This window comes from Glycine max, chromosome 19 (genome assembly GCF_000004515.6).
Source record: "Glycine max cultivar Williams 82 chromosome 19, Glycine_max_v4.0, whole genome shotgun sequence".
Taxonomy (NCBI): domain Eukaryota; kingdom Viridiplantae; phylum Streptophyta; class Magnoliopsida; order Fabales; family Fabaceae; genus Glycine; species Glycine max.
Window position 1 is genome coordinate 9,063,871 of NC_038255.2, and position 25,327 is coordinate 9,089,197.

At 31.4% G+C, this 25,327-nt stretch overlaps 2 protein-coding genes across 4 annotated transcripts; both read left to right on the forward strand.

The window, feature by feature from the left end:
* Nucleotides 1-14,079: 14,079 nt before the first annotated feature.
* LOC100815201 (uncharacterized membrane protein At3g27390) lies at nt 14,080-20,405 on the forward strand. 3 transcript variants are annotated; one of them, XM_003554960.5, is made up of 10 exons: nt 14,080-14,904; nt 15,627-15,735; nt 15,828-16,023; nt 16,112-16,239; nt 16,895-17,183; nt 18,111-18,217; nt 18,299-18,443; nt 18,571-18,766; nt 19,786-20,026; nt 20,134-20,405. In XM_003554960.5, exons 1-10 carry the CDS (start codon nt 14,811-14,813, stop codon nt 20,363-20,365), a joined length of 1,737 nt encoding a protein of 578 aa, XP_003555008.1. In that variant the 5' UTR covers nt 14,080-14,810; the 3' UTR covers nt 20,366-20,405. The 3 variants fall into 3 exon arrangements, with proteins under 3 accessions (XP_003555008.1, XP_006604002.1, XP_014627617.1); XM_006603939.4 differs by having other exon boundaries at nt 14,107-14,904; nt 15,583-15,735; XM_014772131.3 differs by lacking the exon at nt 15,627-15,735 and having other exon boundaries at nt 14,108-14,904.
* Nucleotides 20,406-20,558: 153 nt separating this feature from the next.
* On the forward strand, nt 20,559-22,421 carry LOC100815728 (early nodulin-like protein 1). The gene is made up of 2 exons (XM_003554961.4): nt 20,559-21,322; nt 21,949-22,421. The coding sequence occupies exons 1-2, from the start codon at nt 21,130-21,132 to the stop codon at nt 22,266-22,268; spliced, it is 513 nt and encodes a 170-aa protein (XP_003555009.1). The 5' UTR covers nt 20,559-21,129; the 3' UTR covers nt 22,269-22,421.
* The last annotated feature ends 2,906 nt before the right edge of the window (nt 22,422-25,327 follow it).

A 25,327-nucleotide genomic window follows, 5' to 3' on the forward strand; every position in this document is an offset into this window, starting at 1 on the left:
AAATGTTTATGCATGAGGTGTTAAAAGGAAAGTGTAGGGTTCCAAGTTAGGAAACTGAGGTATTAAATTATAACGCAATACGTGAGGTGTTAAAAGGAAAGTTTAGGATTCCAAGTTAAGAAACTGAGGTGTTAAATTATAGCGCATTGTGTTAAATGTGTTTGAAAATAAGTGTGAGGTTGTGATTATTGTATAATTCATGAACAATGTCTGTATGCAAAAGTTGTTTTAGGAGTTAGACTTTAATCAGGCAGGTGAGACCCTAACGAATTCTTCAGAGCCCAGGCCTTGGGGTAAATACACTTGATTTGAGTGTTCCTTTAAGCTTATGTTGATCCCATATGATTAGAGCATTCTCGTAAAACAGAGTGACCATGAATGGTCACCTTATGATTTCAATTAGTAAGAGTGACCTGACATACCCATTGTGTGACATGCCTTGTTATGTACTCCTAGACGCCCTAGTGTTACTTTTAACTAACGTGGTACCACATTGCATATAGGATTGAGTCTTAGTATATCTGTTACATAACGTTTGTGTAATGATCATTGTGATTTGTTATATGATGGTGGGTAATGAATTATGTGAGTGTGAGATGTTGTGTAGTACTTGAAATTTCTTGTTCTGAACACGTGATTAATGTGAACGTGTGGAATGTGATTTTGTGATTAAATCCTTGGGACTAAGGGTGGATAAGCGGGTCGGCCCGCCCGTGTAAGGCCGCATTGGCAGCGGATTGGGCCAGCCCACCCTGCACTCTTACACAGACCTAATAAATTGGTCTGCCCCTGCCCCGCGGATCCTGCGGGCCAAACAGACTGGTCCACGGGCCTAATTTTAAAAAAAATTCAATTTCAACAAAAATGCAACACATCCAAATTAAGTTCAACATAAATGTAAATAAAATCTCAACAATTAGTCAATTACATCAATAAAATAAATAATGTCTTAACAAAAGAAAATTCAAAAATTAAATCTAAAATATGAAACTTAAACATCTCCAACAACAAATTATTCCATATTTGAAGTAGCTTGAGCCTTTTGCATCCCCACATCTTCATCTTCATCTTCTTTTTTTCTTTTCAAAATCATACAAATTATTCACATTCATGGTAACAACACGCCTAGAGGGTACCTTAACATCAGGATGCAAATATTGTAATAACTCTTTAAACCTCCTATGTTCAACAAAAGAGAATGGAAGATCATGTTCAATAACCATCATAGATATCATCTCACATACCATAATTTGATCAAGGTTTTAAGTTCTTAATCTCCCAGCATGATCAAGAATAATATTTCCAACATCATTATTAGAATGTGTCTTCAAATATACATCACTATTAGAATAATATTTCCAACATCGCATTCTTATTGTCACCGCCCACATAATCTTTCATGAATAACATTTTAGACTCAATGGGTTCATCTTCAAGAATAACATTTTCATGCACATCCACATCAATACTCTCATTGTCATTCTCATCAATATTAACTTCAAAAGAATCCATATTTGAAAGCTGAAATAATAAAATTAAATGAACTCAATTCTAAATTCAAATAAATCACACAAAAACTCAGTTCACCATGTTTATAACTTAGCAGATCAAGAGAAAGAAAACTCAAACTCAAACTCAAACTCAAATATTTATTTATACTGGTTTTTATTTTAATAATGTAAATTTTTTTACACTGACAATATATAAAATGCACTTTGAAGGATGTGAACTGTCCATATTACAGCAACAACGAATCTCTTAGGAAACAAGAAAAATGCACTTCAACAATAGAAAAAGAAAACTGATTTGTGTGTGCACTTCAACAAGAAAAATGCACTTCAAGGCACATAAATGTAGTATTTTCTTTTCTCAGTCATAAAAAATATGCTTGAATATGAGTGGCCCTATTTCGGTGTATACAACATTATCTACGGAAAATGTTACAAGACAGAAATGCAGCAAATTCTTTGTACTGCGTTCAAATTGTCATCCCATAATAAAAACAAAATCAAACCCATGTACATTGACTATAATAATATATCCTCTTTAAACAAAACAAAACAAAACCAAATTCTTCAGTTTACAAGATGCAATGTATGTTTTTTATCTTCGATGCATGGAGCTTCTTAGAAACAGTTTTTTTTCTACGTGTTATAAATGTACATGTATATATCCTTAAATAGGTTACTGTTTTGTGATTGCAATAGGTAGTTAATTACATGAATGGATCTATGTACATGTATATATTTGTAGCATCCATTGAAAGCACACAATGCATTCCACGAAAAAAAGCCCCAATTTCAGGGGAAAAAAAAGCCCTAATAAAAATAGGATGCTACAGATATGTGAGGGCCCAGGGTGTGCGACGCGAAGGGATATGTGAGGCGCATCGTATGGAGAAGAAATGCTGAGTTGCGGTGGCCATGAGGAGAAGAAGAAAGAAACGATGTGTTGTGTGCATTACTGCATTTACTCAAATTAGGTTTTTACGGGTTTATGGGGAAACTAATGATATTGTGGGTTCATAGGCCAACCCGCGGACCCTCGGACCAAACCTGCACAGCCCACAGATTATGTGGGGCGGGCCCAAAATACTATATAACTGTGGATTGTTTAAAAGATTTGGTTTGTTACCTGCCTAGACCACGGGCCAGTCTATGGACCCGAGCTCGCTTACCCACCCCTACTTGAGACAAGTGATGTTACGTAATGAGTGGTAAAATGATGTGAATTGTGCTAAGTTAAACTTGTTATACTTATACTATATATATGCGTTTTCGTTTATCTCTATCTGTTTAGGAATGTGATAACTCACTCCTCGTGTGTTGTTTGTGTTTAGATCTTGTGATGATTTCGAATCTTGTATTCATGGGAGTAGATGACTAGGTGATTGCTTTAAGGAATCTCATGCTGGAGGACGTCGGGACACAATGCTCTAATAGGATGTGACATTGGGGCATGAATTTTTGTTTTAATTACATGATGTTTCAAACATGTCATTTTATTTTATTTTAGTTTGCTACTTAACTTAAGTTCTTTTGTAAACTTGAGCGACCTTGTTTTGAGTCGGAAATATTTTCATACCCTTAATTAATAAGTGTTTAATTTGGTGATTAACACGAATATGAACTTTTTACTCACTCGAGCTCCTTTATATTTATTAAATAAAATTATTTTATGTAATTCCACATTTCAGGTAGAGGGTCACAAAAGAAGATTTTGAATTTGTTTTAGGTCATGAAAAAAGTTGATTTTGTATTTCATGCTTCTAAATGGGCAAACAAATATGTTTAGATTGAATATTGAAAATGAATGAATATGTTGAAGTCCATTGAAAGCAACATAGCTTATGGTAAGAACCCCTCTCTGATTTTTCTTGTATCTATTTCTCTTATACGTTTTAATTTTCTTTTCTGTTATTCTTTCTTTTTTTTTTATTTACTTTTTACCACTTTTCCCCCTTTTTCTTATTTTTGTATTACTTTTTTCACCGTACCCATCTCACTTCTCGTAAAAAATTGAGACAACCGTTATTCTTAGAAGTTTGATTCAAGTTTTTTTTTTTTCCTGTTAATTTTGTACCTTTGATACATCACATATTTAGTATAACAAAATAACATTAAAAACACGATAAATGATTACTTTACTTTTGTCCTGCAATTTATAAACGGGTGATAATTTAATTCATGAAAGAACAAAAATTCTAACTTAATTATTTTAATGCGTAAAAAGTGCTATAATTTTGTTCAATCCTTAATTTTCTGAGACTATTTTGTCATTAATATGTAATGTTTAAAGACCAATTGATATCAAATTATATTTTTAACACCAACTTAACGTACGTTAAGTTATAGAATTTATACATTAATTTATTATTAAATAATATGCCTAACGTAATTATCACATTTTTTAAGATATAACATTTAGAAAAATATGTGATTTATATACTCAAATTTTAAGATATAAGAGACAACAAGAGAAAGAAATAAAATACAGAGAAAATAAAAATATGATCAGTTATATAATGTAATTGAAAAGAACAATGAAACAGAATAGAGGTAAAAAATACTAACACGAATATTATTGTAATATTTAAGATTGCTTGTCTTATGATATCTTTTAACACACTTTTTGTTAAATCTTTTTGGGTGTGGTACATGTGTTGTTTGTTTGCACTAGCTAGAGACGTGAGTACTGTTGCTTATTTGATAATGACCTTAATGCATAACACTTGGCCATTGTTGTTCCTATTCCAATGTCCTCAAAGCAGAATGCAAATGGAGCTGATTAATCTTGAAGCCAGCATGGACGACATTTAGCAATCATGCATATTAGATTTAGATACTCTGCCAATAGTGTTAGTGTCGTCCACCCAATTTAAAATTTACAACTTCTATATTCTTGATAATTTAGAAAGTGGCTAAGTAATGACCAATCACAACAAAAACCAAAGTTTTATTCCTTGTCTTTTAATTCTAAGCTTGAAAAATAAAATAAAAATATTTAATGAGAAGTAGTCAATTATATTAATTATTCATTAATTCATATAGGGAATTAGTGACCTCAATCCGAAACAAATATGTGCTTTGATATTAAGCACCTTACTCTAAATGGACGTGAGATAAGTGCCTTGGTTACTTTGCATAGTGTACATGCGTTCGGCCATGCAATAAATGAATGAAACCTTGTCAGTAAAATGATTTGCTTTAAAATTATTAAGGGGTCAAGTTTAATTAGTTAAACATGATATGTAAATTATTATAATTCTTTAATATTTATCTTCAATTTTTAAGAATAAAAAAAATGATACACAATTAATTAAGTTAAGCAAGCGCATACACATATACATATATACATTCTTTGTTATTTTAAGGAAAGAAAATGAGAGGATTGGTGATGCAGTCCAAGCGATGGCGGTGACAATAGAGTCCCGCGACAACGGAGGGAAGCCAGGCCAAAAAAACCCTAAGGATATAATCAGTGTCATTAATGACAAAGAGGGGGCCCTTCATGGTGATTTTTTTTATCGACAAAAACAAAGCAATATATTTTTACCAGAATAACGGTTACATAATGGCACCAGAAGTACCCAAGTACACAATATACTAACCATGCTACTCCCCAAAAGTCCCTGTTGCAAATATATCACTGGTTATAGTGAAAGAAACTATACCCAGAGGCAAATTATTTCAACAAAAAATAATACCCCCCCAATGTACGACCCAGTATCATTGTACCATATGTGCTATGCATAAGATTCATATATGTTCTAAATTCCCCTATACCCTCCAAAAAATACTATATATTGGCCTTATAATTATTCATCTCACCTACCTCTCTCCATACAACAAATTATATACCTAAAATGCAGGCTCCGGTGTTGAGGGACCACTGTGCGAAGGAGTAACAAAATGAATCATCATAAGCTTTGATCCAACTCCTTGAATGAAATAGTACCCCCTGCAGCAAATTTTGTAAGTGAAATTCATAATTGTTGAAAGTGATGTCATTTCTAGTTTTCCAGATCATCCATACCACCGCGCACCACAAGACCTTCCATCTGATTTGCTTACTCCGATTGACTCCCACAAGATGATGTTGACAAAAATGGTCGCTGATAGAATGAGGTAGCACCACAGACAAATTTATCCAGCCATAACAAGCATTCCAAACTTCTGTGGTAACCGGATAGGGCTCTATGTGACAGTTCCTGGATAGGGCTCTATGTGACAGTTCCTGGATATTAAACTTATTAGAGGTAGTGATTGAAGTCCTTCAGACAGCTTACTCTAATCATAATCCCCTCCTGCTTCCTTGTGGTGGCTTCCCCAATCTCGTGGCAAGAGGCCCTTTAGATTCATTGCTACATGGTGCACCCATGCGGACTATCAGCATGTTGTCTGTAATGCTTGGCACATATTGTTAGTTTTTTCATGTATCCCATGTCTTTAGAACAACCGTATGCAGTTTGTTATCTGAATATTTAGTTAGGATATTGAATTGTTGTCATGTGAAAAATCTATTTCTGATGTAGTCCATATTCTGTCCAGGTTCAACTCTAATATTTGAAAAACTGTTGTAACCACTATCCTACAATTATCTTCCATATCCCATTGCACACTTGAGTTTGTTGATGACCATAGCTCTATATAAAGTGTGTGTTGTTGCTCTGATAGGTCACCGAATCCGCTCCTCCTTTCATATACTAACATCATCGAGTACGAGTGAGCAAGGGTTTGAAACAACAATCAGTTACGAAATTGTCGTGGAGCAAAACCGTCACCCCCCACAAACGTTCAGAACAACAGTAGCAATGGCTGGAGGTTGGTCATGTCTCCTTTAGATTCTGCTGAGCGTTTAGATCCTTTTCGTTTTTATTAAATTTGGTATCAGAGCTTGTTTGTACCTCTGTCTTGTTTGTTGGGTCGTTCCTATTGTGCATTTATGGAATTTATTTTTTGAGTATATGGGTGTTGTGCTTTTAGCCTCCTTAATTCGAAATAACATCAAAATTAGGAATAATATGATTTTTCTAATTTTTTTGTGATTTAAAACGTGTTTTTGGGTGTCCAAAATGCATATAATGGTGTTGATTTTGGTAACCGGGTTCGTGGGTATTAATCGGATCTTTATGACCCGGCTGGAGGTTGAAGACGCACATGCACGTGCTTTGTTTACTGATATGAAATTGTTAATAGATATTATTTTATGAGAATATTAAACAAAGCAAGTGACTTGATCCAATGGTTGATGTGTTTTATATTACCTCATAATTGCGGGCTCGAATCTCACTTGTAGCCTTTTAATTGCATGTTTTCCTTTTTAATAAATAAAAAGAAACACATAAATGGAAACGCCTTCAGCCAGTCTCAAACCCTTGCCCTGAAGCATGCAATACGTAATGATAAATCATTTATGTACAAGTTATTTAAAAATTAACATGCAATATTATGTTAAATATTGGTATGCGGATTTGATCCTTTAAAGTTTATTACATGTTGAATGGATATACATACAATATTATTTTGAATTGGTATGATTGTTATACATGTAAATTTTATGATTTAATATTGAGCACATTTGTATTATTAAGTATGTTATGCAAATATTATTTTTAAATGTTAAGTGATTAATATAATTTTATTAAATTAGAGAGTAACCACAACATCTTTAATTGAGTGAAACTATATGCTAAATTTATAATCACATTAGAAATATTAATTGTGATTAATCATATGTAATGTGATGAAATCTACCCACAAGAATTTTGTTGTATTTGTATGATTAATTAGGATAAAATATTAGATTATATTTCTTAATTTTCCCATAGGAATTAAGGAAAAGAACATGATTTTATAGTTTTATCATAAAGTTGCATTATGAATCTAATTGGGTAGGACTTTAACCCGCAGGCAAGTTTTGTGTCACTAGATTCATATATTAAGACATGATTTGCATTGGCAAAACATGACATTTGTTTAGTCTCAAATTTGCTTAATGAGCATGTGTGTTTGTTTGTAGTTTCACAATCTATGAATATTTCTTGTGACCTTCCCATATTGAAAGGTGATAATTATAAGGTTTGGAAGGAGAGAATTCTCCTTCATTTAGGTTGGATGAATATTGACTATGCTATAAGGAAGGATGAGCCATCGATTATTGCTGAAACTAGCGAACCTAATGTCGTTGACCTTTATGAAAGGTGGGAGAGATCTAATTGTCTCTCCGTTATGTTCATAAAAATCAACACATCCGCTAGTATCTAGGGTTCAGTTGACCAGCATGATAAAGTCAGAGATCTATGCACGTTTCTTTTGAGTTATTCAAGCAATGCTACGTATAATTCTATGCATGTTTCTTTTGAGTTATTCAAGCAAGGGTTGAAAACCAAGTTTGCGACATATACGCGTTTGGAGATGTCTGTCTGAAGTAAGAACTTATAATTCACAAGAGAAGAAACTAGACCCTAGGATTATTACTGGGTATTTCATTGGATATGCTGAAAAGTTTAAAGGGTATAGGTTCTATTGTCCATCCCACAACACTAGGATTGTAGAATCAAAGAATACAAAGTTTCTTCAGAATGACTTGGTCAGTGGGAGTGATCAATTTCATAATATTTCTTCTGAAAGGGATCACTATAAAACTAAACCTTCTGGAATGGAAGTTTCTTGATAATGACTTGATTAATAATAATAATAATAATGTAATTATTATATATTATCACGTAAATTTGGATGTTATGGCTTTTTCTGTACTCTTTCTCAATTTTTATCCATTTAGATTTTTAAACCAAAATTCACACAATACTCTCTTTCCCTTTCTCTTGGTCTTCCATTTTACACTTCTTCTTTCTCTTCTTTTTTACTGTTCTTACTAACTATTGCTCACATTTCTTATTCCTATGATTTGCATGATTCGTGTTTCAATTATAAATAAGTGTATATTATTATTTTCAAATTCATTATTAATTTTCTCTTTTAAAATATTTAATTATTGACACTTTATTCCTTTAATTTTATTCAGTTTCAATTCTTTCTCTATGGTAAGTTTTTTCTTATATCTTTTTCAATTTTTTTGAATGTTTTTTTTACACAATTTGTTTAATATTTAGTATTGAATATTTATTTGTTATTGTTATTTTACATTTTCTTTACTTTCAACCTATTATTATTTCCAATTTGATTGTTATTATTTTCATTTTAAATATCTAATTACTGACATTTTTTTTATTCAGCTTCAATGGAGCAAATGCATTCACCTTTTTTATTCTTTTTATAATGTAAGGTTTAATTTATATTTTTTCTCCTCTTTTAATTTATATATATATATATATATATATATATATATATATATATATAGTTTTCTTTAATGGTAATATTTCTTTCTTTTCTTTCTTTTATTTTTTCATATGATTTTTCCTTACATTATTTTTCATTTGATTTACATTTTTTTCTAAGATGAGATTATATGGGTTGTCTTTTTTCTAATTTAACTTTTTTTTTTGCAGGTGCGTAAAAGGATTCAAAGGAAATAAAATAAAAATAAAAAATAAGAACAATTCTATCATACCAGAAAAATAACTTACTCAATCAAACTAGGCTTCTTAAATTTTAATTATATAGTATTTTGACTAAAATCATATTAAATCAAATTCTGATTAAAATGATTCATATCCAAAATATTACAGTTAAATTATAAAGCTTATATAATTAACAAAAATAATAAAAAATAATTTTCATGTAAATTATCCAAAATTTTAAATTAATATTTTTACATTTTTAATCTAATTACAAAAATAGCTTCAATAACAGAAAACTCTTTCGTGTTCATGTAAAAAAAATAAAAAAATTCAATCCATTAATTTTATAAAATGAAGACAGTAAAAGTATATAGAAAATATGTATAAAAGGAACAAAACTAAGAAATTGTGAATCAAAATTATTGACCACCTCCATTGCTACTTCGTTGTCATTGTATAAATATGTATTTAATGTATTAAGTAAAAGCATAACTAAAATTGATGTTAAGACAACTTAGTCACATTCTCAATTTGAAAATGTATTTTTTCCAATTTTTATTCTCCAAGTCCTGTATCATTGTCCTTTTATATATATATATATATATAAATCTGAAATACATGATTTCTCTATTAATAGTAATTATTTAAAATTTTAAAAAAATTATTATCAATTTGCCACTACATGACAAATTTTTTTAATATTAATCTATTACTTTATTTTTACACACTTCATAAAAATAAATAAATAAATTATCACAACTTTAGTAATATAAATTATTATTTTTAATTAAATAATAAGAAATGATAGATTAAAAATTATAATAATATAAAAATATATATTATGAAGTTTAAACTTAATATCTGTGTCAGACAAGGGGTTTTACGCTAATAATATAAATAAAATAGTTTCTAAATGATTATATATATATATATATATATATATATATATATATATATTAAGATGAACGGTCCTATGTTGTGAGAGAAAAATATTTTCTCCTAATGGCTAATACTACACATTGAATAATTAGTAACTTTTTTTTTCAAAATATTTTTAGTGATGATAACAAATAAAAATAATTAGTAGTAAAAATGTAATATTTTAAAACCTATAGCTTTAGGGCACGTTTGAAGCCCAAATAATCGAAAGCATCACTTTCCTAACATACATAAGCTAAATTACTAAAGGCAACATCCTGTTTTTTTCTTCTTTTTTTTTTTGGCAGAGGCAAAATCCTTTCTATTCTTTTCTTTTTTCGACAAAAAAATAAAATACTTAGTGCCTAGCTAGCCTTACGACGTGACCCAATAATTCTTTAACAATCAACCAGGTGATCCCTTATTTTTAATTTTCTCTTCTTCCTTTTTAGTAGAAAAGCAGACCCTACCACATATCTGGATAATACTACTCATATCGCAATCGCACTTCTCATAATTAAAATAAAACAAATAAACAAATAAAACTTATCTTTTTATAACTAGGCAACAACAGCTTAACTTTAATTCGTACCCCATGGACGCCAACTGGATTTGCCCTATCTTTTAATTAAAACATAATGCTTATGATTCACACACAAAGTTCATACAATGCAACATAACAATTTGGTTCAATTCATCTTGGCATATTGCCAATTAATTCAATAAAAAAATATATATGTTAGGGCAGCTTATCATGTTCCTCCAATTTTCATAAGTCTTCGTAACAGAAAATGCAACCAAAAAAATATTATTTATTTCTATTTGATGTTTATACCAATTATAAAAAGTTGTTTGTATTTTTATTTATTTTTACTATTAAACATTTGTATAAGAAGTAGTAAGAATAATAAAAGACCACTTTAAAACTAAAAAAATAATCAAATAATATTGAATTAAAGAATTTCAATTGACCGCCATTAAAGGCATGCATGAATCTTCCCTTGTGAAGTACAACGGACAAACATGATTCTTTCCAAATATAATTTGTTCAGACATATTCCCAAATACATGGTTGACATGACACGTCTTTCTCGAGAATTGATGATTTTATCTTACATACCTTGTCAAGTAAAAGAAATGTTTATTTCTCGCTATAAATAAATATTCACAAATTTTAATAAGCCTCAACTATATATAATGTTAACAAAGGGAGAAGTAGACAAATTGACAGATGGCCCTGTTGAAATTGGAAGCATAGTTTGATTTGAGAGATCGTTTCCAAGTTCTATTTTAATTTTGCTTCATGTTTCCCGAAATTTATGCACGAAAGAGTGAAGATAGATGAGAAAACAGAAAATATTTAAAAAATATTTTTACTGTTGAATTGCTTCTTTTGAAAAAGGAATATGAAATCAGAAAACGTTTCCATGAAAACGTTTTCAGATGGATGTTGGGTATCCAGTTATTCATATTTTATGCAGTTGAAAAACAAAAGATATTCGTATTTTACCGCAACATACAAGTATATGTTTTTTTGTTTTTGTTTTTGTAGTTGTTGAGTACATATAGGTATACGCAGTTTGTTGCATAGTTATTTAAACAAGTATTTTAACATGTTATGTTTAGGAATATTAGAAGAGAATGATATTTTTAGCTATTTTAAGAAAAAATGTATTTGCTTAATTATTGATTTTTTTTTTATATTCTAAAAAAAAAATATAAAAAAATATATATAAAAAAAAAGCATCGGTTTAAATATTATCCCTCAAGTCACACGGTTTAAATATCTTGGGTCTGTAATACAGGATGATGGGGAAATTGAAGGGGATGTGAATCATCGCATTCAAGCAGGATGGATGAAATGGAGAAAAGCATCGGGGTGTTATGTGATGCAAAGGTACCGATCAAGCTAAAGGGAAAGTTTTATCGGACTGCGGTAAGACCGGCGATTTTGTACGGAACAGAATGTTGGGCGGTCAAGAGCCAACATGAGAATAAAGTAGGTGTAGCGGATATGAGGATGTTGCGGTGGATGTGTGGTAAGACTCGACAGGATAAAATTAGAAACGAAACTATTAGAGAGAGGGTTGGAGTAGCGCCTATTGTAGAGAAGATGGTGGAAAATAGACTTAGGTGGTTTGGGCATGTAGAGAGAAGACCGGTAGACTCTGTAGTGAGGAGAGTAGACCAGATGGAGAGAAGACAAACAATTCGAGGCAGAGGAAGACCCAAAAAGACTATAAGAGAGGTTATAAAAAAGGATCTCGAAATTAATGGTTTGGATAGAAGTATGGTACTTGATAGAACATTATGGCGGAAGTTGATCCATGTAGCCGACCCCACCTAGTGGGATAAGGCGTTGTTGTTGTTGTATTGATTTTTTTTTTATATTCTAAGGAATATTTAAAATATATGTTTGATTTATATTATTTTTTTAGAAATATATGTTATATTATCAAAATATCTTTTTTGTATTAAAAAAATTATTATATTTTTTTTTATCAACAATCAATTATATCATGAATTGATCCTACATGACAGCCAATGTCTTGCATAATTCAAATGTACATATATGAAATTAAATTCAAACTTAAAACACAATGAAAATGTTGTGCATGTTGTGTAATTTTCACCTAATAGATAGGAAATAAATTAAGAAGAATCATAAAAGATGTAAAGTGGAATTTTGATTTACAGAGTAGTGCAGGAATAAAAAAATTGATAGGTAAGTAGAGAAGTAGCATGATAGTGGATATTAATAGGAGTATAGAATAATTTTTTACACAATAAATCATATTTTCAGTAGGAATTCACATTCTCACATTCCATGTAAATCAAATCGATACAAAAATAAAATGAGCATGTGAATCTCATTTTTTCTGAGAATAAAAAATATAAAATCTTTTACCTTCTAGCAAACATGGAAAAACATATTTCCATCTCCATATTTCTTGGAATCTAACAAGATTAATATTTGACTTAAATAAAATTTTGGTTCTTCTTCTTTAAACAAGCTCTAATTTTGATTCTCTATTTAAAAAAAACCCACACCTCTTATTTCAAAATACAAACACTTAGTTCTCATTTTTTAAAAAATCTGTAATTTTGGTTTTCATATTTTAAAAAAAATCATAATTTTAGTTTAATCTTTAATTTTGTCACGTTTTATTTGTTTTATTTCTTGCTCTGTAATTAATTAAATAATTTTTTATAATATCTCGAATAAATATGTTAGGTTTAACATTCAATTGAACTAAAAGAAAAAAAACATAGATAAAATTAAAAATTTGATCAAAATTATGAATTTTTTAAAATATGAAAACTAAATGTCTCTATTTTAAAATGAAAGAACTAAAATCATAATTTTTTTTAAAATTAAGAGAATTAAATGTCTCAAATTTAAAATAGAGGTACCCAAATTATAAATAGAATAAATTAAGAAATCAAAGTTACATATAAACCTAGATATTTATTTTATGTGTATACTTATATTTTTAGTTAAAAGGTGGTCAATATTGCTGTACTTTTATATTGACGATTCAAAATTTAAAAGAAACAAGGATTTAATATTCCTAACTTTAAAAAGCATGATACGAGATGAAATTCACATTTTTTTAAATATGAAGATGAAATTCACATTTTTTTAAATATGAAGATGAAATTGTCGATATATAAGTATAAGGACTACGATTATTTTGTCGGACTCAAGCAATTAATTAAAATTCTTAATAAATAAATATTTGGAAACATATAAATTATATGTTTTGATTTATAATAAACAATTATATGTGATTGGATATTATTTTTAACTATTAATATTTTTTGATAAAAAGTATTAAAATTCAAATTAAAAATAAAGATAAAAGGGTAGATCAAGAGAGATAAAAGCATAAGAAAATTCCGAAAAATAAAATAAAATCTCATTTAAGAAAAATGTGTATTATATATCTTTCATTGTCCAGATGATAATTTATTGTGTATAATTGGTTCTTAAAAATCAGTCTGGTTCAAAACAATTATTTTAGTACACACGTAGACAAATAACCTACATGCGTGCTGCACGCGAATTCACCACACAACATACCGTGTATCAGGGTATAGATTCTCTTTTAAAGAAAATCTTGTAACAATAATGTGAAAACTAACGAACCCGCGTATCTACATGAAATTCATGTATTCTCATATCAGCATCAGGTCCCTTGTAACTAAGTCTATGTCTATGATTTGTTGGATCACATTCAAAGTGGTCTCTTACTTTTTCCCTTTCTAAAATCAGAACAAATCGCACCTCACAAGTCACAAGTCACCAGAACACGCACTCGTTCCTTTGCTTTAGGCCAAAGTTGAGCACAAAAGAATATAAAGATGCTCAGAATAAAGGGGTGATTAGAAACTACAAGATATATGAGAATTCAGCAAAGCATCGATCATGTGATGATGCTTCATTCTTTGCTTGTAACATAACCAACTCTATTCATAATGATTCTTCTTAATTTCAGGCTTGACTGTGTCATGATTTTCCCATATTCTCAAAATAAAAACTGAACAACATTTCACTGTACCCTTTTCAAATATTTTAAGGCTAAAGCCTTAAAGTTCTACAAAAGGGAACAAAATGGGGCTTAGGATTGACCCAAGTGCTGTTTTTCTGCATCTATGGCCATTCACAGAATGAGGAGCAATTTGAGTTTTGGTGTTGATGTTTAGTTAACTAGTTGTGCTAGGAGAAAACTGGTTTTTAGCATCCGGCTGTGTGGTTTTCAATCTTTATCATCTCTAGAGTGGTCTAAGTTCGAATCTTTTGTGCTTGAGGGGCTGAAAGCAAGATGAGTTTATAGTGGAGGGTTTTAAAGATCTCAGTGGAGGAGCAATGGAACCTCCAACAGGATTTTGGGCATCAATATGGAACTTTGTTTGCTTTCTGCCGTTTTTCGTTGGTCTTTGGCTTCTTGGCAACATCAAAGGTGAATGCCAATTACTATGGTTTCATTTTTCTTGTTATCTGAGCTGCTTTTTAGTATGCTTTGATTGAGAAACACAAGTTGAACTTCAGAAATGGAATTTCTAGCTGATCACTTTTCAAACTGTCGTACTGCAATGGAACATCTATATATGCATTTTTTTAATTACAAGTTCTTTTATATAATTATTCATCTTAATGTAAAATTTATTAGGCCATCTTTTCCTTTGACAATGGTGGAGTGAACATTGGTATGTAATCTAGCATGTGTTCAATTTTGAAAGATATTTGTTGGAGATTTACTCATTTTAATTAGCTGGTGACAAATACATATTTCCATCCATGATTGTGTGTTATTAATAAGGCAAAACAATTAAAATTTGTTTGTTTTGTGGATGATCAATCTTGTAGGTTTGAACATTAAGCACAACAAAATTTTAAGTTTTTGAAAATTAAAAAAAGATAAAGAAAGGAAAACTATTTAAATGACATAACAAACAAGTATGTGGTATTTTAAATTTCCAACCATGACTTGGAATTAAACAGTTTACGTTTCCTCTGCTGAATATGTAATAGCTGCTTTGGTTATTCTCTCTGTTTCTCTCTCTCTCTTAACTTTGATCATTGCCTACTTATTGTTCCTATCATACTAGAATAGAGCTAAGTGAAATTTCTGCTTCAGGTTTACAATCAATCAAACTTACTCAAACTGCACTATGACTTCAGGTGTCATTTTTTGCCCGTTGGTATGCTTAGTAATGACAATAGGCAACTCAGCTATCATACATGGTCTTTGGCCCATACATTGTATTTGGACATATTACTGTGTAGTGAGGTGCTTTCCTTGGCTTCAAGTCTCTCAAATTTGATTTTTTCATTTGATTAAGATTTGTAATTGTTTCCTTGTATTGATTTACTTAACTACAGATCTAAAAAATTAGGACCTGCACTGAAGTTTGTTACATGCACATGTATACTACCCTTGGTGTTGATTTTATGGCCAGTGGCTGGCATTGTTGGGAGTGTTATAGGTGGAGCTGCCTATGGATTTTTTGCACCAATATTTGCTACTTTTGAAGCTGTAGAGGGAGGAAAAGAGAACAAACTTTTCCACTGTTTTATTGTATGTTTCATCTTTGTGGTTATTAAAATCCTTGTTATTTTTGTCCTGCTGTTGTTACTCAATACAGAATTTCATATTTTATCCTCAGGATGGAACATGGAGCACCATTAGAAAGACCTTCGATATTGTCAAGGATGTGAAAAATGAATGCTATGATTCTTATTTCTCGTTTATGGATGATCTACTACAACTGAACGGGAAATATTATGAGATCAGGTTTTGTGTCATTATATTTCTGTTTCATTTTTGTTATACCATTGTATCATTTTTGGAATTTGTTTTTTATATAATCCAATTTTTCTGTTTTTGGGTAACCAAGTGGGGAGTAAGTGGTATTATGCTCATGTTTTGGCCTAAATGAATGCTATAAATGGTGATTTTAATCATTCATCGTATGCATATCAAATATCACTATGGCAAAGTCAAAGTAGATTGCCATATAAAATATTGACAGAAGGCATTATTACCGGGTAGCATCTTTAAATGGCAATTCTCATGGGATAAGCAGTTCCAATTAACAAGTAAAATCTGATGTATGGAAACTTTAGTTACCAGCATGATTCATTGTTAATTTTACTGCCTAAATTTCCTTTCTTACTAATTTAGCTAAGAAGGTGAAACTAAATTGTTTTTCTTTCATTCTTTCTTTTGCATTTTTTGTTTTTTTTAGTTGTGTTTGGTCTATGCTAGATTTAACAAATGATTATCCAACTAGTGAGCTGACTTGCATTGGCAGATTTTGGGAACTTCAAAGCAAAAACAAAAAATTGTGGCTATAAAAATGTCTTCTAGTTAGATTAACACATGAATAATGGGATTCCATATTTTAATTGAAATTTCAATGATGTTTCTTTTATCTGTTTCAATGCAGGCTGCGATATCTTCCTGGTGCTATTGTGGCTGCGGTTCTTGGGATCATTATTGACATGCCTGTTATATCAGTTGTTGCCATATTTAAAGGCCCTTACATGCTTTTCAAAGGGTGGAAGCGTTTGTTTCATGATCTCATGGGTCGTGAAGGCCCTTTCTTGGAGACAATATGTGTGCCTTTTGCTGGCCTTGCTATTGTTCTGTGGCCACTGGCTGTTGTTGGGGCAGTTCTGGCATCTGTGTTAGCCAGTTTCGTTCTTGGTGGATATGCAGGTTTTATTACTTATCAGGTCAATCCTTTTACAAGTTTTAAGTCTCTATTGATACTATTGGTACTAATTTATTGTAGCCTGTTATGCTATGCTTAGGTTAGTGTAAGACAATAATTTTCTAATGACTGACACATGTATAAGTTTGGTGGGGAGACTTTAGTTGGTTTCTTTTCATGTATGTCATTGCTTTTATATCCTTTTGTTATGCATTCTGCATTAGAGAGAATTATGCTCAAGCTAGATAGGACCTTTATGGGTGGCAAAATTCTCCCTCCGAGTATTTAACGCAACTACATATTCAAGGCAAAAACTCAAGACTACTGGTTAAATTGAAACAATCCCATGCCAGTTGATCCACACACTCAGCAGTTTCAAGATCTTTTAAGGCTTAGACAGTCTTCACCTTATGAGTTAAGTTTGTGGAGTTGAGTTAGGTTGTAAGCTTAAAATCTAAAATTGTATCAAATCTTATCCTAGATCCAATCAGTATTTATTTGTTTTAGTTGTCTGTTCTTAGGAGGGTGCCGACTCCCACATGGATTAGAGATATGATTAATGTAGTTCTTCTAAGGCTTGGCAGTCCTCACCCTACAATGCTGTTTTATAGGGTTGAGTCCCCTAAACCGAAATTCTAAGAGATGAATTGTAGGAAATCTGGGGATTAGAATAAAAAATATTTCTTGTATGCTCACATGGTCACATCCTCTGCCAACCTTAGATCCTCTACTTAAATCTGGATTTTAAGCAGCCTACTTTGTAATGTTTTCTATGCCCAAATTCTTAAATATGCTATCTATGGCACTGATGAATAATACCTCATTCATGGTATTAAACTTGAATGAGTCATGGTATAAACAACAATAAGAACCAAGCCTTTTTTAAACTTTGGACGATGCATCGGTTTCTCCTAGGCATTACATGTTTATTTTGTTCTTTGAAATGCAGGAATCCTCTTTCTTGTTTGGCCTGGGGTACATTGTTGCAGCTGTGTCCCTTTATGATGAATACAGCAATGATATTCTTGACATGAAAGAAGGATCCTGCTTCCCAAGGTTTCATTCAGCCATGCTTTCTAATACTAGTTTGTTACTGTGACTTTGCAGTTAATATTGCTCTTGACTTGTGTTTGATAGGCCTCGATATCGAAAAATTACTGAATTGAAATTGTCAAGGACACCTTCTCGTTCAATTTCCCTCCCAAAAACAAAGTCCTTAACAAAGACACTTTCTCATGCATATTCACTGAAAGATAATATACCCGAGTTCAAACCATTTGAGGTATTCTCTTTGATATGTCCACTGAGGCATGCCATTGACTCAAATGTTACTTTTTGAGTTCATGTTTTGCATTAGGCTTTAGGAGCTATACTAAATAAATGTTGTTCATGACTTGTGACTTGTGTAGCTGTTGGATGGCTTGTTCAAGGAATGTCATCAGCTTGGAGAATCACTGGTTTCTGAAGGGGTGATAACACATGAAGACATACAAGAAGCAAAGTCAGGTAAAGGGAGTAGAGTCATTAGAATTGGTTTGCCAGCATATTGCCTTCTCCAAGTACTCTTGCGTTCTGCAAAAGCCAATTCCCCTGGTATATTGATAAGTAAGTGATCACTTGTTGCAGAACTAGTTGTAATTTCCTTCTTCCCTCTAATTATTATATAGAATAAATAATAGGTTTAAATATGTTTATGATCCCTAATATATTAAAACTTTTATATTAAGTGATGATGTGACACCATTGTAACTATTGATAAGGTTAGAAGGATCAATTTGTAAGTTGATATATCATCATTTAATTAATACTAGGGACTCAACCAAAATTTTAATATATCGAAAATTTAAAACAATGAAAAAAATTTATTAGGAATCTAGAACAAAATTGAGAGCTTAAACATATTTAAGCCTAAATAATATATGCGTACGCTGTTGACTTTTACAATAATTATCTTTAAATTATACCAAAGATGATTTTTCACTAATTGACAATGTAAAAAAGTTTAGGCTTAAATATATTTTTAATCTCTAATAAATATTCGATTTTTGTATTTGCTTTTAATAAGTTTTTGCTTTGCATTGAATTTCTAATAAGATAACAATTTTGTTTTTGATTCTTGACACTTATTTTTAGTCCCTTATAAGTTAGTGAATATTATATTTGTTTTATGATAAAATTTTTCTATTTGTTATTAGTCAAGAATAAAAAAAAAAATTACTAATTTATTATGGAGCAAACACAAAATTCACTAATTTATCGTAAACAAAAACAAAATATCAAGGACTAAAAACAAAAAATGTTATTTTATTACAGATTTAATGCAAAACAAAAATTGATTAGAGAAAAAACACAAATCAAATATTTATTAGGGATTTAAAACATATTTAAGAAAAAAGTTTATACCAAGAGTGCATGTTTTTTTAAACATAAATATATGACTATAAATGACTAGGTAGCATTCACCCTTGATTCATGTATTGTTATTATATGACAATCTTACAAAAGTCAGCATTTTCTTTTTCTTTTCTCGTCTCTCTACTCTGCCCCTTTTGCTTCTGTATTTCATGATCAATTGCTTTAATTCATCTTGAAGATATCATTAGGCTTACACTTCCTCCATGTAGGTGAAGATACTGAACTAACTACCTCAAACAAACCGAAGGAACAATTTTTTGAATGGTTTCTTAATCCCCTTTTAATCATTAAAGAACAAATCAAAGCTGAAAATCTTAATCCGTCAGAAGAGAATTACTTTGGCAAATTAGTCCTCTTCAATGGTGATCCTGAGAGGATAAAAAAATCATTTATTGGCGCAGCCCCTGAATCTGACCGCAAACGTGCTGAACTTGATGCATTGGCAAGGAGGTATACATTTCAAACCAAATCAAATTATCTGTTTTTAATAATTTTTGTACTAATTTTTCACTAAGGAATTTTTCCCTCTCATTTTTGTCTTCATATCTATAACAAAGGCTTCAAGGGATCACCAAATTCATCACAAGGTTCCCTACCTACAAGAGGCGTTTTGATGTTATCTTAAACACATTATCTGATGAGCTTTCTGAGAAGCATGGAACTACCAAAATAATTAGATCAAAGAGTGCTTTTCCTCGGATTTTAAGTTTGAAATGCCAAACACCTAAATCTAATGATTCTGATCAAGAGTCTAAACATACAATAATAGATTTGGAAACTTCATCATAGGAACATCATGGTATATTGTCACATAATTTTATCTTGAAAAGCAAGTGCAAATCATTACTTTGTCTGCTTTTGTTATAGTGTCATACTGATAATTAATACTGACCCTGCCTGTTTGTTCTACACCCTACACTTATTCACGGAAATGACAGAGAAAAAATATCAACAATATGTGTGTATATGCCATTATTCAAGCAAAATGTAATTTCCTTTTCACTTATGAGATCAATTATTCTATTGAGAAAGGTACCAATACATGAAGTGAACATTCTCCACGTGCTTTATATTCTTGAAATGCAATAAATGTAGCACCTTAAAACATTGTTTTTGGCAAATTATAATTCCCAATATACTAATTACCATACAGAGTGTACGAGGTGAATAACCCAATAAACCACCATTACCCATTATCCGTGATTATAGCAATTTTCTTCTTCTTTTGCTTCTTGTGTATATTTCTGCTTTGCCCGCCAAATTTCCTATCTGAATTTTTCAACCGAGTTAACTTAATTGAGGATTGGACCCAAATGACCAAGTCAAATTTATTAGCAAAAAACAAAATTTCTAAGTTAAGACGTGTAACTTGTAAATAACTGTAATCACCCCACTACTCCCATTTCTCGTCCAACTCATTCAAATCCTACTTCCCCACTAACATCTATATATAAAAACTAACCCCATTTATCCACATTACAATACAACTACACCGTAACGTGCCAGTTTTACCACAAACTTTTCCACTCTATTTCTTCTCTTGCTTCTCTCCAATGGCTTCTTCTTGTTCCGGTTCACTACTAGTGCTTCCCTTTGTCATTTCCTCGACTCTTCTATGTTTCTCTGTGGCTTCCAATGAGTTCGAAGTTGGTGGCTCAAAAGGGTGGATTGTTCCACCTGCTAACGACACCAACTTCTTCAATGATTGGGCTTCCCAAAACAGGTTTCAGGCTGGTGACACCATTCGTAAGAACTATATCACTCGATCTCTTAAATTCCGCATTCATGATTAATACTAAAGATTTTAAATTGCAGTTATAGCCTTATCGTGATCCTTGATATCACAGAAAATTGCAGACAGCTGTGCTAATGTGATCTTAGAAACTCCAGAATCCTTGATGCGACTGCAATTCCGATCACATACCAATTTATAAAACCTGCAAGAAACAAATTTTTAAGCATGCATGTTTTAAAAAACAGTAGTGCTATTTGTTATAAACTTTTTTAATACTAATTGATCTGCACGATTTTTTTTTAACCAACAAGAAGTAGCATTGATAATGATAGGTAAGGGTTAGACATAATCAGTAGGAGAGAAAAAATTAAAACACCAATCAGATTATCTTAAGAATTTCGTCTTCCTAATATTTAGCACTTCTGTTTAAAAACATGGTACATGTGTTACAGTTTTCATCTTTATCTTTAATATTGTAGAAAACTGCAGACAGATGTTGATGCGGCCGCAATTGTGATTGCTGAAATCTTATGGTTGCGGACCCTTTTTTAAAAAATCTTCACGAAACAAATTTTTCCTAATGAGAAAATTGGTGCATGTGTTAACAAGTGGTTGGCTTTTTTTTCTGTGTGTGCAGGGTTTAAGTACAAGAAGGACTCTGTGATGGAGGTGGGAGAGGGAGATTACACACACTGCAACGCCACACACCCCACACTCTTCTCCAACAATGGCAACACTGTGTTCAAGCTTAACCACTCAGGGACCTTCTACTTCATCAGTGGTGCATCAGGGCACTGTGAGAAGGGTCAGAAGATGATTGTGAGGGTCATGGCTGATGAGTCTCTTTCTCAGCATGCCAAGTCTTCTGGTCACCATGTTCCAGTTTCGCCAATTGGGGTCTCTCAAATGCTCTACCTTCAGTTTGTTTTGACATGTGTTGCTTCTTATGTAGTTTGAAATGCTTAGGAAAATTCAATAGGTGTATTAGCTAGGAATCGAATGTGTTCTTTAATTTGTCCATGTGTTTTTATATAATTATTATGGTTTTGCATAAATCTTGCAAGGTAGTGTAAACTCTATTAAGGTTATTGAACATTATATTATTTTCAACTTGTTTGTTTATTTAATGCTATACTTGAAATGCACCGGATTTGCCTTAAGGGGGCTTGTGTTAATTCGTTACTAATGAACTTTGTAACGGGACGTGAGTATAAAAGTAAAATATGTTTCTGACCATGCAATTTTTGCATTTGTTGTGCAACTGAAAATGAGAAATCAAGCTAGGAATGTTTTTTGTCTTTTGAAATGAAGCATTGGATGTCATGAATGTTTTCAAAACTGATCGTTTGTTGCCAAAAAATAAATCATTTTCATCTTCAACACTTTTTACTACATTAGCTTGAGAGTTAGTGTCATCTTTGATTATATCTCTTAATTTCTTCAAGTCCTTCTTCATTTGTTTATACCTCACTTAAACATGATCATTCTCACTGCAACAGTATCATTGTAGGTTACTCATATCTCCTTGCGGATGCAATTGAGATTTTAATCTTTCTCTTCGCTCATTATGTTTCCTTGAATGATTTCTCCCTTGCTCAGACTCCACCACAGCTATTGCATTGTCTTCATCGTCAACATTTAAAGTTATTATCATTCTCTCATTTTCTCTAAGAGCGGCAGTCACCTCATCCAAATTCAAAATTGATCTTTCCAAAAGCAATGTTTAAACCAAAGCTTTGAAGGACCTTGGTCGTGAGGCCAACAACAATAGCACCTGCTCCTCATCAAAGAGTTTATCATCTAGATTCAACAATTAACTTACTAGCTAATTGAACTTGTTGATGTGGTCATGGAGATCTCCTCCCATCTCCATTTTTAGTTGATACAACTCCATCTTCGGACAAAGGCGATTGGTTAGTGACTTTGACGCATAGATATTCTCTTTGGTGTTGTCTCCTTCAACATGTTGTGTTTTATCTTAGGAGCAAGGGCTAATCGAATCGTGTTCACGACTCTCGTTTGGATCTTAGTCCAGTCAGTTTCATTTATAGAAGTCGGTCTTTCATCTTCTAACGCTTGATCAAGACCATTCATTCAAATAATCTTCATCTAGTAAAATGTAATCTTTCACTTTGCATTTAAGCCACCTAAATCTTAGTGATAAAAATTTAATTTCCAATATGCATACATCTTATCTTTTGGCTTGAAACTCTAGATAACAACGCTGGACTGAATGAATGGAGCAGAATTTTATTCATTTTTTCCTCCAAAAAATGAATGGTAGCAAGAGTTGTTAAAATGAATCATGATATTTTGTTAGAAATTTTATTGCAGTTAGTTGAAGCACTCGAACGAGAATTGCGAATGGAAGAGGAGAACATTGGGCCAAATCATTTTTTTTGGTGAATACGAACCAGAGGATTAACTATCTCTAGTAGATTTATTATGAGCTATATCAGCTCTTAAAGCAGCATAAATACAATCTTGGGCAAATTCAAAAATGTGAAGGCCCTTATCACAGTCTAACGCTTGTTTAGCCATAGTGTGGATCAACTTGAACAATTTTATCTCAGGCTTGACATGAGATTGAGAAACCAATGCATACGCTGACTTCACCGAAAAGGCACCACCAGAAGCTTCTTTCCAGGCAATACGATCAATCAAAATTTGGAGGAGACATATCTAGGATGCTTTGAACAACCTCCAACCGGGTCAGAATAGCACAAAACATGATCATTCAGCATATTGTGCCAAAAACAATGTTGTTAATCCTTCGTTAAAGTGATGGAGTAGTGACACAGATTCATTACAGACATGTCAATATTTCATTGGGCGACATGGCCTGAGAAAGGATTATGGGACAGAGGATTTTCATCCTACATTGGTAATTTAGCCGCATTTGTCCATAATTTGTTGCAACTTTTCAAAACCGCAACCAGCCATCAAGCAAATAAACCGTAACCACTTCAGAATTTAAAACATTGGTCATAGTTATTTTTTTATTTCTTGTATTAGTAAAGATAAGTATAATATATATATAAAGAGGGTACAAGTAATATCCGAATGATTATAAATATGGTTATAAAACTCACCTCAACCAGACTGGTTGGGCTGGGAACCGGACCCATGACCGGGCTGAGTCAGTATTCAGACCAGATATGATGTCATCAAACCAGCTCCAAACTGGCAAAACCTGGTTCTGGTAAAACTAGTTAAATGGAAGCGAAAATTAATATACTTATAAGTTATTTTAATTTATATTTATCTGTTTTATATATGCTCACTAGATTTATTTATATCTGTCTATTTTTATAATTAGTTACTAAAAATAAGAGTTTTCTTAATAATTTAATGATGATACCCAACAAAATAACTTTTAATAATAAATGATTATATAATATTTATAGTTTTATCATGACAATGAATTTAATTTTTGAATATGGACTATGAATTGATCATATTTTGTTAGTTATATTATATATTTTTTAATTTTTAATATATATATACCACGTCAACCAGGCCAATAAGTAGCCAATTGATTCGACCTCTAACCCATTAATGTAGCATATGGATCGGATCAATCATCGGATTGATTTTGATAACACTAATTACAAATGTCCTTATGTAACATATGCTTCTTCCCAAAAGTTTCTCATATGGGGTTACACGAGGAAGAGAATAGGTTAGACCGCCTATAGGAGTCTATGGTCTGGCGTGACCTATTTAATAAAAAAGACTAGACTTAAGCTTTAAAACAAAATTATTTAGTTCAATCAATTTACATATTACATTTATATATTTAATATCCTAATAAATTAATAATCTCATATCATAAACAAAATATTTTAAAACAAATGAACGTAAATTATAACTTCATGTTCGTGAATCACAAATATGTAATATGTGAAGCTGATAATATCTACATGCTAATTTTTTTATTTCCTATGTTTAAGTTTTTGGGAAGAATGTAAAGTTTTTGTTTCCTTTTAATCTTGACATGAACATATGCATAGATA